Source organism: Lytechinus pictus, chromosome 16 (assembly GCF_037042905.1).
Source record: "Lytechinus pictus isolate F3 Inbred chromosome 16, Lp3.0, whole genome shotgun sequence".
Taxonomy (NCBI): Eukaryota; Metazoa; Echinodermata; class Echinoidea; order Temnopleuroida; family Toxopneustidae; genus Lytechinus; species Lytechinus pictus.
Window position 1 is genome coordinate 27699208 of NC_087260.1, and position 13074 is coordinate 27712281.

General features: G+C 36.7%; 1 protein-coding gene across 3 annotated transcripts in view; it reads right to left on the minus strand.

The window, feature by feature from the left end:
• LOC129279277 (mediator of RNA polymerase II transcription subunit 12-like protein) overlaps window positions 1-13074 on the minus strand; it is a 52820-nt gene that overhangs the window by 12631 nt on the left and 27115 nt on the right. For all 3 annotated transcript variants that reach the window (XM_064111676.1, XM_064111675.1, XM_064111677.1), the window contains exons 25-33: window positions 12694-12829; window positions 10869-10934; window positions 10359-10468; window positions 9644-9776; window positions 8912-9073; window positions 8042-8209; window positions 7128-7370; window positions 1912-2020; window positions 393-502 (exon numbers count right to left, since the gene is read on the minus strand). In XM_064111676.1, the coding sequence (XP_063967746.1) occupies window positions 393-502; window positions 1912-2020; window positions 7128-7370; window positions 8042-8209; window positions 8912-9073; window positions 9644-9776; window positions 10359-10468; window positions 10869-10934; window positions 12694-12829 (1237 nt within the window). The remainder of the gene's footprint in view (window positions 1-392; window positions 503-1911; window positions 2021-7127; window positions 7371-8041; window positions 8210-8911; window positions 9074-9643; window positions 9777-10358; window positions 10469-10868; window positions 10935-12693; window positions 12830-13074) is intronic.

Below are 13074 nucleotides of genomic sequence, written 5' to 3' on the forward strand. Positions count from 1 at the left end.
AAGAGTTAAGCATGAATACCAAACGCCCTTTTCCCAGGAACAAAAATGCGCAATTCACTGATCAAGTTCCCGGAGAAAGGCGATAACGCTAAAGCGCAATCCAGTTCCCAGAGAAAGGATGCATCTATGTGAGTAAAGCACGTTGAAATGTTTTTGCTTATTACGTCATCATGACATCACATTTAGGTTCGAGAATAGTAACAGAAGAAAGTAAATGACATGCTTTTTCCATTTCTGCAAAAAAAAAAAAAAATCAGAAAATGTTGATAAGTCCCTTCTAACGGGAAGCCAACAATATATCTAGAGCTCTAGATGACACTGTATAAATGCCTGCTATCATTGAGTGTGTTGAGGGGGGGAAGGTAATGTAGATGGGAGTGGGGTGGCCATACCTGACTCTGTCCCGTCGGTCCTGAAGCCCTTGCCCCTATCAGGTGATTCTTCAAGACCATCTTGGAGCTACCCGGCATCATGTGAGGCCTGTCAGGACGGATTGGACCAGCTATGGTAGCAAGAATGAATAAAATAAACAAAGAATAAGATGAATACATGGATATACAGAGACAGCCTCCCCCCCCCCCAAACAGATGAACAAACACCTGTGGAGCATTTCATGAAAGGACCTGTCAGACATTTTATCCGACAAGTCCCGTTTTATCCGACAGTTACCATAGGAACAGCCTCCTCAGCCAATCAAAATCAAGTAAATTTGTCAGATGAGACAACTTGTTGTACAAAAATGTTGATGAGATGTGACTGTACCATTTATGTTAAATTGATTGTGCTTGAATGCTGATACTTGTTAACATGGCAATAATCATAATGGCAAAGTTACAACAGTACCCAAACATTAAAGACCCAGACCGGACCCAAAAATGAAATTGATAAATTATATACCAATCGAAAGCTTATAAGCTACTAAATACAGCAATGTATGCTTTATGCGTTTTCACCGCTTCCCAGCTGAGTATTTTGCTTAAGAATATTCCAATTATCGGGCTTCGAACCCGGCTTAGAAAATGGGCTCTATTGTGCTTTTCACCTGCCTCGAGACCGTGACGTCACGTTGTGTAAGAAGCGTCGTGATTCCATAGGTTTGTACACAGAAAAACTGGGTGATTTTTTTGCTTTCCAGATAACGCATTTCATTCTCTTTACGTCTATTACAGAGGGATATCACATATATTTTTTCCCACAAGCTTGAATTTATGAAATCTACAGTTTTTATCTAGTTTTTGCCATATTTTATTTCCTGCTTATTTGGCGCATATTTCAAATCTATCTGCATTTAAATTATGTATAACAACTTTTCCTGACATAGCAATTTAGGCCCAATAAGACCCAAACAAAGAAATCACAAAAAAGGTAGTGAATAGTTGTAGGTTTACATCAATTTGAACAGTGAATAATTTTGAGTGCCATTTTCATCTGGAAACGAAAAAAAAAATGGATTCATAACATGGAAATGGAAGAAAATACCCAATGCTTTTGTACACAAACCTATGGAATCACAACCCTCCAGACACAACGTGACGTCATCATTTCCAGGCGACGTGGGGGTGCTCAATCGAAGCGTACTTTGGAGGAGCAGTTTCTTTAATTTTTATTTAATATTTTTAAGAAATGGAAGGAGATATATGTAATATTTTTAGTATATTTGTATTCTATGAATCATTACCTTTCTTTTGATATATGATTGTTTTTACACCGGTCAGGGTCTTTAATAAAATTGTGACAGTATCTTCCGAATAAAAAAATTGCAATCAACTGAATAAACCCTACTTCAAAGAATAGCCTGATATTACTGTCTCTTACTAGAAAAAAAAGAGATATAAATAAAGTTTATTTGGCTTAACATAAGACTCATAAAAACCCTTTACAATGATACAGTGGTTAGCAGCATAACCTTACCTGGTGGCAGCGGCTGTTGGAAAGGCACTTGTCCCTGGGGTAACATGGCGGACTGCACAAAGTTACGATCTTGGTAACCACTCATGCCAGGATTGAAGGGATATGGTTGCTGTTCAAAGAAAACAATGAGTTATAATGACAAGGTCATGGTCTGAAGATTTAGGGTTGTACAACACAGGTCTATGGATATACAGGCCTATAGAGTATAACTTCAACGATCTTGATTCTTCAGGGCAATTCCGTAAGGTACATGTACCTTGTCAAAAGACAGAACTAAATTTTTGGGCAGGAATCCTGCAAACAGCCTCTTATTACCAATTCTCACACTTCATCAATGACCAAACAATGACGGATGCAGGAAAGCCGCTTTGAAGAGACACATAGGCCCGTATTCTCAAGTTTAACTTAGACCATGGTCTAACTATGTGCTAACATTATGGGAAGCCAAACATTTCAAAATTTTGTTTACAGTGAATACTTCATGTTAACTGTGATCTTCACTACTTATTTAATGGTGAAGACAATTGTCATACTTATCCTTCCCAGACAGTTAATAATGTTTTGGGAGTCAAATGAGCTGATACATAACAGTAGAGGTTCAATGTAACAACTGGCTTTCCATAGTTAAACCACAACTTAAAACCAGTTTAAATTAAACCCAACTTCAGAATACGGGCAAATGTGCCTTTATAGGATTCCTGTTATAAGACGGCACACAGGCTTTAGACAAGGCACTTAATGGATGTACATCCAACCACTTTAGACCAATTTAGTTTGGGTGTGGTTTTTTATGGTACTTTCTAAGTGGAGGCTTCAAGTATGCTTAGGGGGGAAGTTCACCCTGACAAAAAGTTTATTGTAAAATAGCAGAAAAAATAAAAAAATACTGCCAATTGTTTGAGGACAATCCATCAAAGAATAAAAAGGTTATTAAAACTTTAATTATTTGATTTGTGACGTCATATGAGAGCAACCTCCCTATATATTGTATGGTAAAAAAAAAATCAAATGTCATTTTCTCAGAAAAATGTTTTTTACTGTACTTTAGGTAAATCAATAGACAAATCATTTCACACCAGTTTCTAAAAAGAAGTCATCATGAACCATTAAAAAATTGAAATTTATGCCTTTTATATTACATAACATACTGTATGGGGCAGCTGCTCATTTATGACATCAAAAATCAAAAACTTAAAATTCTAATAACCTTTTACACAAAGATAATTTATGCACTGATATAGCAACATGCCCAATCCATTGCATGATCAATTGAGAGTGATTTTTCTCTTAACTGGAAGACCCCCATTACAGTGCTCTGAAAGTCAAATGCATGCATATGCCAGACCTTCCAGGGGGCTGTTTCATGAAGCTGTTCGTAGGTTAAGAGCGACTTTAAGAACGACTGGTGATCATTTCTTATGCGCTAAACCATCGCCAATGAATATACCATTAACCACAAGAAAGGATCACCAGTCGCTCTTAAAGTCACTCTTAACTTACGAACAGCTTGATGAAACACCCACCTTAGACCATTCTGCTCTGTGCATCACATAAAAAGGTGCAATGCTTGCGTAGTTCATGAAGTGGACTGAAAAATGTAGAAAAACTAGGTTGGATGATTAAAAAGGTTGATTACATTATACATGTAGGATTGCCCTACACCATAGGCGTAGGTCTATGTATACAAGCCTTTAGAATAAACTGCAAGAATGTAGATTCTTCAAGGATTAAGTCTTTCTCCTCATCACATGTGTATGAACAGATAAATCAGTCATTCTCTACAATCCCATCTCATAAATTGGATTCATTGGCCCATATTCTGAAGTCGAGTTTAACTTAGACTATGGTCTAACTCTGTGCTAAAATTATGGGAAGCCAAAAGTGTCAAAATTTTTATGAAGTTGTATGTTTCTTATGTTTACTGTGCTCTTTCCTGATTCATCGATGGTGAATACAATCATCTATTTACATGTATACTTCCTACACAATTATGAATGATTTGAGAGCCAAAAGAGGTGAAATATTATATCTTTACTGTTAGTGATTTATGTAACAATTGGCTATCCATACTTAAATCACAACTTTAAACCTGAGTTTAAGTTAAACCTGACTTCAGAATACGGGCCAATAGCTATCTTATCAAATGATGGCACATAAAGTTAAATTCCCTTTAAATCTGGGGCTCATTTCATTAGACTTATTACGTAAATTTGCAATAACAGTTTTAATCTTCTGAAATTATTTGATTTGATAGGCTGATGTTGAAACTGTGCATTTTAAATCATAACAAGTCTTTATGAAACGAGACGCTGAAGTGAACACGAAATACATTGGAAAATAAAGTGGATGTAACAGTGATTTGATGTGATTATAACAATGGTGAAGTGAAAGGATTGAAGATCATGGCGGTGGAAGGTGAGAAGTTCAATGGAGGTATGAGAATAGTGTAGTCATGTGAATTCTATTCTAATAAGGTGAAATCAGGTCAGGTTAGGTGAAATCACAGACCTGAGTGCAGCAAGCCCAGAACTGGAGATATAAGTTTAGATTTTTAAGGGTCAAGTCCACCCCAGAAAATGGTTGATTTGAATCGATAGAGAAAAATCAAACAAACATAACGCTGCAAATTTCATCGAAATCGGATGTAAAATAAGAAAGTTATGACATTTTTTAAGTTTCACTTATTTTTCACAAAACAGTTAAATGCACAAGTCAGCGATATGCAAACGAGAGTCGATGATGTCCTTCACTCACTATTTCTTTTGTTTTTTTACTGTTTGAATTATACAATATTTCATTTTTTACAGATTTGACAATAAGGACCGACATGACTTAACCATAAACTGTTAAAATATTGGTAATTCCACATGTTCAGGAGGAATAAAATTTTGTTTCACATGACAATGAGGAGAAAATTAAAAATTTTCATATTTTATATAATAAAATACAAAAGAAATAGTGAGTTTGTGAGTCATCATTCTGCCAATTTGCATACTGACCAGGATGTGCATATACCGGTAACTGTTTAGTGAAATTAAGCGAAACTTAAAAATGTCACAACTTTCTTATTTTTCATCGGATTTTGATGAAATTTTCAGTGTTTTGCTTGTTGGATTTTTCTCCTTCTATTCAAATCAACTTTTTGTTGGGGTAGACTTGCCCTTTAAGGTGATAGTGGAGAACCAGAAGTACAGGTCACTTAAGTAAGGTGAAGGTGGTAAAACAAAAATAATTGTGTGCACCCAAATCTACGATCTTAGCTCCCATCCACATGGCAAACCTTACCACTTACACAAATATTAATATTAAAACATGTATGTATTGAATTTCAACTCCTTGTTCAGAGCCACCAACCTCAAATGTGCAAATTTCTTTTCTTTGTTTCTATTTTTTCCAATGTTGAAGCCTAAAATGCAGTTTTTCTTTAAAATTTTGAAAAACATACCAAAAATCATCACTCTTACAAGTTTCAATAATCATATTTCTAGGGGGAAAATCTTATTCAGAGTCACTTTTCCCTTAAAAATTCTACAAAATAGGATAAAATCCTACTAATTGGCAACTCTGAGAGTTAAATTAATTGTAATAAAACTTAATTTCTTTGTGATTAATCTAAATTTGTTTACATTAAGAGATACAAGTGCATTTATCTTCATCATCTAGGAGCAGCACTTTCACTGGAAGAAATGTAATTGGAGTTTAACCCTATCCTGGCGGAGGGGGGAGGGGCTCAGAGGCCCCCCTCAACGATTCGCGCAATATTTTCGCCATGCAAAATTTTTTGACCGCACCGTTCGCTGACTTTTTACTTTCAAGTCTTGTGCATCTTTAATCTTAAATCTCATTGGCAACACTATGAAATTCATCAAGTGAAATCAACTTGGAGAGAGACAAGTCACAGAATCTTCCTCAGAGATTATGATGTACATGGAACAATAACATAAGAAGTAGCATCTGAAATTATCTGGGCAATGATTTAGCTTTTGTCCCATATATCAAGATAAAACAAAAAATAATCTCTTAATGCAAAGTACATGTATATATCACCATTAGTGTTAAACCTTGTATATCAAAATTCTCAAATTTTGAGGGCAACTTAGAAAAGCTGTATTTAGAATTATGGCAATGGCAGCAAGCTCATATTATCTGAAAACAGTCTCCTTATTCCTTTAGGTAACTCTTTTAAAGACAATGCAAGGCTGCTACCCAAGTTAGAACTCTAGAATCAAGCTTTTTCTCAAGTGTCCTAAATCATTTTAATTTTGAGATACAAGGTTATACCAGCCCAAATATGGTGCATGTATGCATATCTGAGTGGTTGTACATTTTTAGTGCAGAGAAGCAGGTGGAATAGAAGAAGAGGGGGTGGGTTTCATGGTACCTGTTTATTGGTATAGCCCCTTGGTGGTGGGAAGCACTGGTTAGGGGGAGCAAAATTAAAAGGGTTCTGGGATGAAAAGGGTGTGGGATGGTGTGGACAAAAGGAAAGGAGGAGAGAGAGGTTAGTAAGAAAAATATAATGTCAAATAAAATCAATGTTTGATTAGTAAATAAATCATAAGTGGTATAACTGGATGATGGTGAAGGGAAGGAATAAATGTGAAAAAGAGAGTACAAAAAGCATTTTCATCTAATAGATTATTTAGCATTTAAAGTTATAAGGGCATTAGCGCTCATGGGGAGTGGATAATAATTTGCTGATCCCAAACTTTGTGAAAGGCAATGGCAATATCAGTAATTAAGATAAAATATGAGGGGAAAACAAACTTGATGAACCATCAAGAAATTTGTTGGCCAAGACTGCTTGTCCTCTTGGAATTTGTCAGGCCAGGGGGTGTTTCACAAAGATGTAAGTATGACTTAGAGTCACACTTAAATGCCTACTTGCCTGTGATATAAAAGGCATGACCGCATTGGTCAGATCATGCCAAGAGGACGCGCACTAATGCGCATTGATCAATAAGATTGCGAATTGCATATTGAAGTAGGCATTTAAGTGCAACTGTAAGTCAACTCAAATCTTTGTGAAACACCCCCCAGGGATAGTAAAAATAAAGACTGTACCATAAGGGAATGGGTGGAATTTGCAGAATAGTCATAAATCTCATGCCACTCTGGGTGAATCACCTGTTACATGTTAAATCATTGTTTGTGAATCAGCCCCCAAAATATCATTTGAAACAAGGAGTACATAACATTAAACTCGATATCTTTACCTCTCTCATAGGAGCTTGAGCTGGGGTAGGGGCCGGTCTCTTACGGTTTGGCCTTTTCTTGCCCTTCTTATTGGTCGTCTCTTTGGAGCCCTCTACCGGTATAACAACGCCAACCTTGATCTCTGATTGGCTGGAGTCCATCTCCTGTATGGGCTTTTCTACTTCCTGATTAATCGGGGGTGGGGGCTCCTCTTCGTCAGGAGGGACTTGCGGTGGGTCAAAATAGTGGCTGTCAGGCTTGACCTGGTAAGGGTAGAGAGAGCATAGGAGGGGGTATTTAATTTATTGTCATACATAAAACACCTTTACAACTAAAAGCCAATCTGGACTATATGCAGTTAACAATCTCCCTGACATAATAACATTGAAATGATAGCGATCTGTTAAATCACTTTAGGAAATTCTTAGAAACTTAAAGCAAGGCCAGCTGATATCTATTTGAAAAATACTTGGTGCACTTGAAATCGGCAACAGGGATCCACAAAACAAGGGAACATGCCTTGATTGATTAAACCTTAGAAAGGGAACTCGTGGGGGAATACCCTTTTTATTATACCATTCCACAGCAATGAATCATTACATGTACAGTATCTACCAGAATCCCTTAGCACATAATATTTGTCTATGCATACAAGCCAAAGGTGATCATTATGTTGGATTCTGCCACATTCCATGGTGTAATTGCTTCCAAATCTGGGCCCCCTTGCATAAAAGTTACTATTATGGAAACTTTGCCATCCATAGGTAGCTAACATGGAATCCTTGATTTTGATTGGCTGATGAGTGCTGTTACCATGGTAGTTAGCATTGGATGGCAAAGGTACCATAATAATAACTTTAATGCAACGGGGCCCTGGAGTTCATCTTTCATCTTTAAGACAACATCGGAAGAAAAGTGGTAATCCTATCCTTACCTGATTGTGGGAGTGGTAGAGTGTAAGGCGGTACTGCTCCTGGTATCTCAACGGCTTCCTCTCCATCCGGATACCCCCAAACCACGCCCATGAGAGAGGGGCGGGGTTCTTCAGGATCTCCAACGTATCCCAGGGATTTATCTTCTGCTTGGCTGATACTTGCAACCCCTATACATCAAAGGTAGAAAGATAGAATAACAATTATAATAATATTCCACTTCATTATAACACTTGATACATTGGAACAGTGTCTCTATTAGAGCTTTACATAACATTACCCCTGTATTTGGAATCTGGTTCACTCACAAACAATGCAAGCACCTTCTCCACTCCCTGGGAAGCTCTCCATGAAGAGATTAAAAAACTAATTGTAAGACAACCATGGTACCTGGGGCATTTAAATAACTTTATACAATCACAACTGACATCATAAGTGCAATAGTTTGTAAAAGAGCAAAATGTGTATGTCATTTGCATACAAAATAATGCATTAGCAAATTAGTCAACAACCATATCGCATAACCAGATCAGTGTGTTTCAACAGATTTTGGCCTGGAAGAAGACATCAGTTTGTAAAATGCAAGCACATTAAAACTCAATTCACTTGACATGTCACTTGCCTCCTTCTGTCAAAGTAGGGGTGATTATTACACTCCATAACATTTGCTCCAGTGACGATTGCTGTTATAAATTCCACACACTAAACCAATGATTAACTTCATTCCTTGATTTAACACTCTACCCTAATCCTAAGCCTACTCCTACACCTAACATAAAACCCTACTGCAAACCTAACCCTTCATCTTGACGAGATAAAGCCCAGAGCAATGCCACAGAGCGAACCCTGTACCACTGATTATGTAGACATACCTGTTTCTTATCAATGGAGTCAAAGCCAGTGATCTTATTGCCTTTTGTATCGATCAAGCTCCCCATTGGTTCACATGTGATGACCTCAATGGTCTTCCTGGGAACCGGTAGAAGCTGACGGACCAGGTTGATCCCGTCAGAATGCTTGTCACCAACTTCTTTCTACAGATAGACAACAAGAATGTGAGAGTTACAGCAAATAAATCCATGGAAAATGTATTCATGCACTGATTTCAGGGTAATTGTTTTTGGTATTTTACTCTTAAATATATATTTTCTTTGACCATTTGGTACCCCTCTTTCAAAAGTTTGTAGAATAGCATATAATGAAATGGTATATATAAAATCAATAGATGCTTTATGGTATTACTTCTATATAGCAAAACTGCGAAAACTTTGCCTCCTGTATAAAAATAGAATAACATTATAACAAGCAGGAGCACACAGTATACTGCTCTGATAAAAGTGAATTTCTTACATGAAATGGAAAATTTCAAACCATGAGATTTATTTTTTATTAAGATATCAAAGCATGAACAAAAGTACAAAAAATATCATTATGTCAGAAGTACATGTATGTCATTTTCTTTAATAATGAAATTTGCTTGTATACTGAATATTCATCTTTCTTATTACTGTACTTCTATTTGGAAATGATAACAGAAAGAACAAAAATAGAGTAAGAAATTAATATTATAATCAGGTTCTAGAGATATAAATAGTGAAAAGTACCTTGAGTTTCTTGATAAGAGCTTGGTGAGAGCGTCCTTTCTCTTCTCCTGCCCCTGGACTACCACTAGCATCGGAGGACAGAGTACTATTGATGAGAACTGATAACATGTCCAAGACAGTAGTGAACAGCTCACTGACGGGATAAAAAGAGGATACAAGATTTGTAACTTTTGGTGATGGATGATGATGGTGGTGATGATGATAACGGTGATAGATGAGGTGGTGGTGGTGGTGCGGGTGATGATGGTGATTATGGTGATGATAATAATGGTGATGGAAAAGGTGGTGGTTTTGCTGGTGATGATGGTGGTGATGATGATGATGATGGTGATGATGATGATTATGATGATGATAGTGATGATGGTGACGATGGTGATAATGGTGGTGATTATGATGATGACGATGATGATAATGTTAATGGAAAAGGTGGTGGTGGTGATGATGGTTGTGAAGATGGGGGTGATGATGGTGGTGATGATTATAGTGATGATGATTATGGTGGTGATTATGGTAATGACGATGACGATGATGTTGATGATGAGCAGAAGTATATATAGGCTAAACAAAGACTAAAAGTGACAGGAATGGAGGGAAAAGAGAGAAAGAAAAAGGAAATCATGGAAATAATGAGAATGAGATTGGTATCATGGAGGACAAGTAAAAGAGGAGCAAAAACAAGCAAATAATAAAGGACAAATCACAAAGGATCACTTACTTATTGGTATGTGGATCAACAGTTCCTGTTGTTATGAGTTGAAGAAGAAGAAGAGCAAACTCTGTTGTCCACATCATACTCCTCATAATGGTATCAAACATATTCCCAACCTTAACAAAAAGAGGAGAAAATTATAATAACACTTTTCTATCTACGTTAACTTTCTACAAATTTCAAACAAATTCCCAACCTCACATCCACAATATACATGTAGGAGAATAAAAAGACAAGTCTAATTACTGACATACTTTTAAAAGGATCAATATTATTGGCTTAACATATCTGAAAAGTTATGACCCAATCAATAAGTTATCATTCTCAAGAGATTATATACCTCATAAGTTTTGGACTACTTTTGCAAATGTCATGGCCCAGGAAGGGGTGGGGTGGGACTGGAAACCTAGACACTATTGTTCAATGATCTAGGTACATTATGTAACTCCATCTGTGACAAAATCATTCTTCATGCTAATGAAACATTTTGACCATAAATGGAACTTTAATGCTTACCAAACTAAGTCTGAGTTGTAGAGCTTCATGCATTAGTCTTCTGCTTTTGGGGTCTTCCCATCGGTCCTGAAAAGGGATACAAAATACATCGCATGGAGAGAGTATTAGAAAAACAGTTCACTCTCCTTGAATACATGTAAGTTCTAAAAGTACTTTTCCATCAAAAAAATATATAATATGGGGGTATCATGGTTTAGTGGTTCTGACTCGTATCTTTCAATCAGAGGGTCAAGGGTTCGGATCTTAACCACAGTTTGTATTCCTTCAGCAAGACACTTACCCACATTCAGATGTATTCAACTCTGGTGAGGTGAATAGGTACCCTGCAAGATTAATTCGGTGAATGCAGTGATCGCTGGATACAGCAGCTCGAGCTGAAGACAGGGTAATAATGATAGTGCGCCTCGGAATACATTATATCTAAATAGAGGATGCTACATGTATACGAGTGCCTACTCTCATCTTATGCGGAGTGGTGTGGCCAAGTGGATTAGTCTTCTGACTTTGAAACAGAGGGCCGTGGGTACGAATCCCAGCCATGGCATAATTTCCTTCGGCAAGAAATTCATCCACATTGTGCTGCACTCAACCCAGGTGAGATGAATGGGTACCTGGCAGGAATGAATTCCTTGAAATGCCACCACGCTATAAAAAAGGCTGCGGGCTAAGGCCAGGGTAATAATATCCAAGTCCATTGAAAGCGCATAGGGACGTTATGACATAATGTGATATGCGCTATACAAGAACTGTGTTATTATTATATCATAATCATTCATGCAACCCAAGGACTCTATTCAATCAGATCTGTTATACCTATAAATAATAAACATTGCAAACGCTGTGAAATTTTGTCTCAGTTAGTCAACCACTAGAAAACGCATCCCTGATAACACCTTTTCAAAGATGCCAGTACAAGATGTACACAAAAACAAAACAAAGATGGAAATGAGATTTTTTGGGAAGTGAGGTCTTCATTTTACCTCATCACACAAGTCTTCTCTAGATTATTGAAAACTATACTGGTATCATCTGATTGTTGAGCAATTGGATGGTAGCTGTTCCAATTACTTTCACAGCTAAGCAAGTTTTTTAAAGAATGTGGTACTACAATCCTTGACATAAGTAGTAAACTACATTCAACAGTAAAAGTAGTATGGCATTATAAGGCAAAGATGATCTTTGATGAACTGAGTACTGTTAAAGGACAAGTCAACCCCTACAAAAAGTTGATTTGATTAAAAAGAGAAAAGTCCAACAAACATAAAAACTGAAAATTTCATCAAATCGGATGAAAAATAAGAAAGTTATGAAATTTCAAAGTTTCACTAAATTTCACAAAACAGTTATATGCACATCGTGGTCGGTATGCAAATGAGAAGACTGATGACGTCATCCACTCACTACATGTATTTCTTTTGTATTTTATTATATGAAATATGAAATATTCTAATTTTCTCCTCATTGTCAAGTGAAACAACGATTTATTCCGCCCTGAACATGTGGAATTAACGTTGTTTAATACTATATGGCTCAGTCAAGTTGGTCCTTATTGTCGAATCTGTAAAAAATGAAAAATTTGTATAATTAAACCAATAAAAAACAAAAGAAAATAGTGAGTGAGGGACATCATCGACTGTCTCATTTGAATGCAACTGAGTTGTGCATATCACTGTTTTGTGAAAAATAAGTGGAACTTAAAAATATCATAACTTTCTTATTTTACATCCGATTTTGATGAAATTTTCAGCGTTATGATAGTTTGATTTTTCTTTATTTACTCAAATCAACATTTTTCTGGTGTGGACTTGACCTTTAAGGAACTTACATCTTTTGGTGATTGCAGGAATTGTGTAAGCTGAGTCTGCAGGGATGTTAGGAGACCCTCTCTTTGTTCATCTTGGCCTTTGAGACAGGTCAATACTAAAGACAGCAATGGCTGGTGACTCACGGTTGACGCTTGGCTGTATTCAAGGAAGCAAAGTAATGAGTGACAAGGTTAGAAATCTAAGAACCGTGTAAGCTAGTTTTCATCTTGGCCTTTGAGGCAGGTCAACTCTAAATTTGGTAATGGTTGTTCACTCACTGTCGATGTCTGGCTAAAGATATGAGTGATATAGACTTAGAACTCTGAGAACACAGTTTTATGGGAAAATAAAACTGTTTTTATTCTGGATGCTAGAGGAAGGTAAACCGCAAAACAATGGAT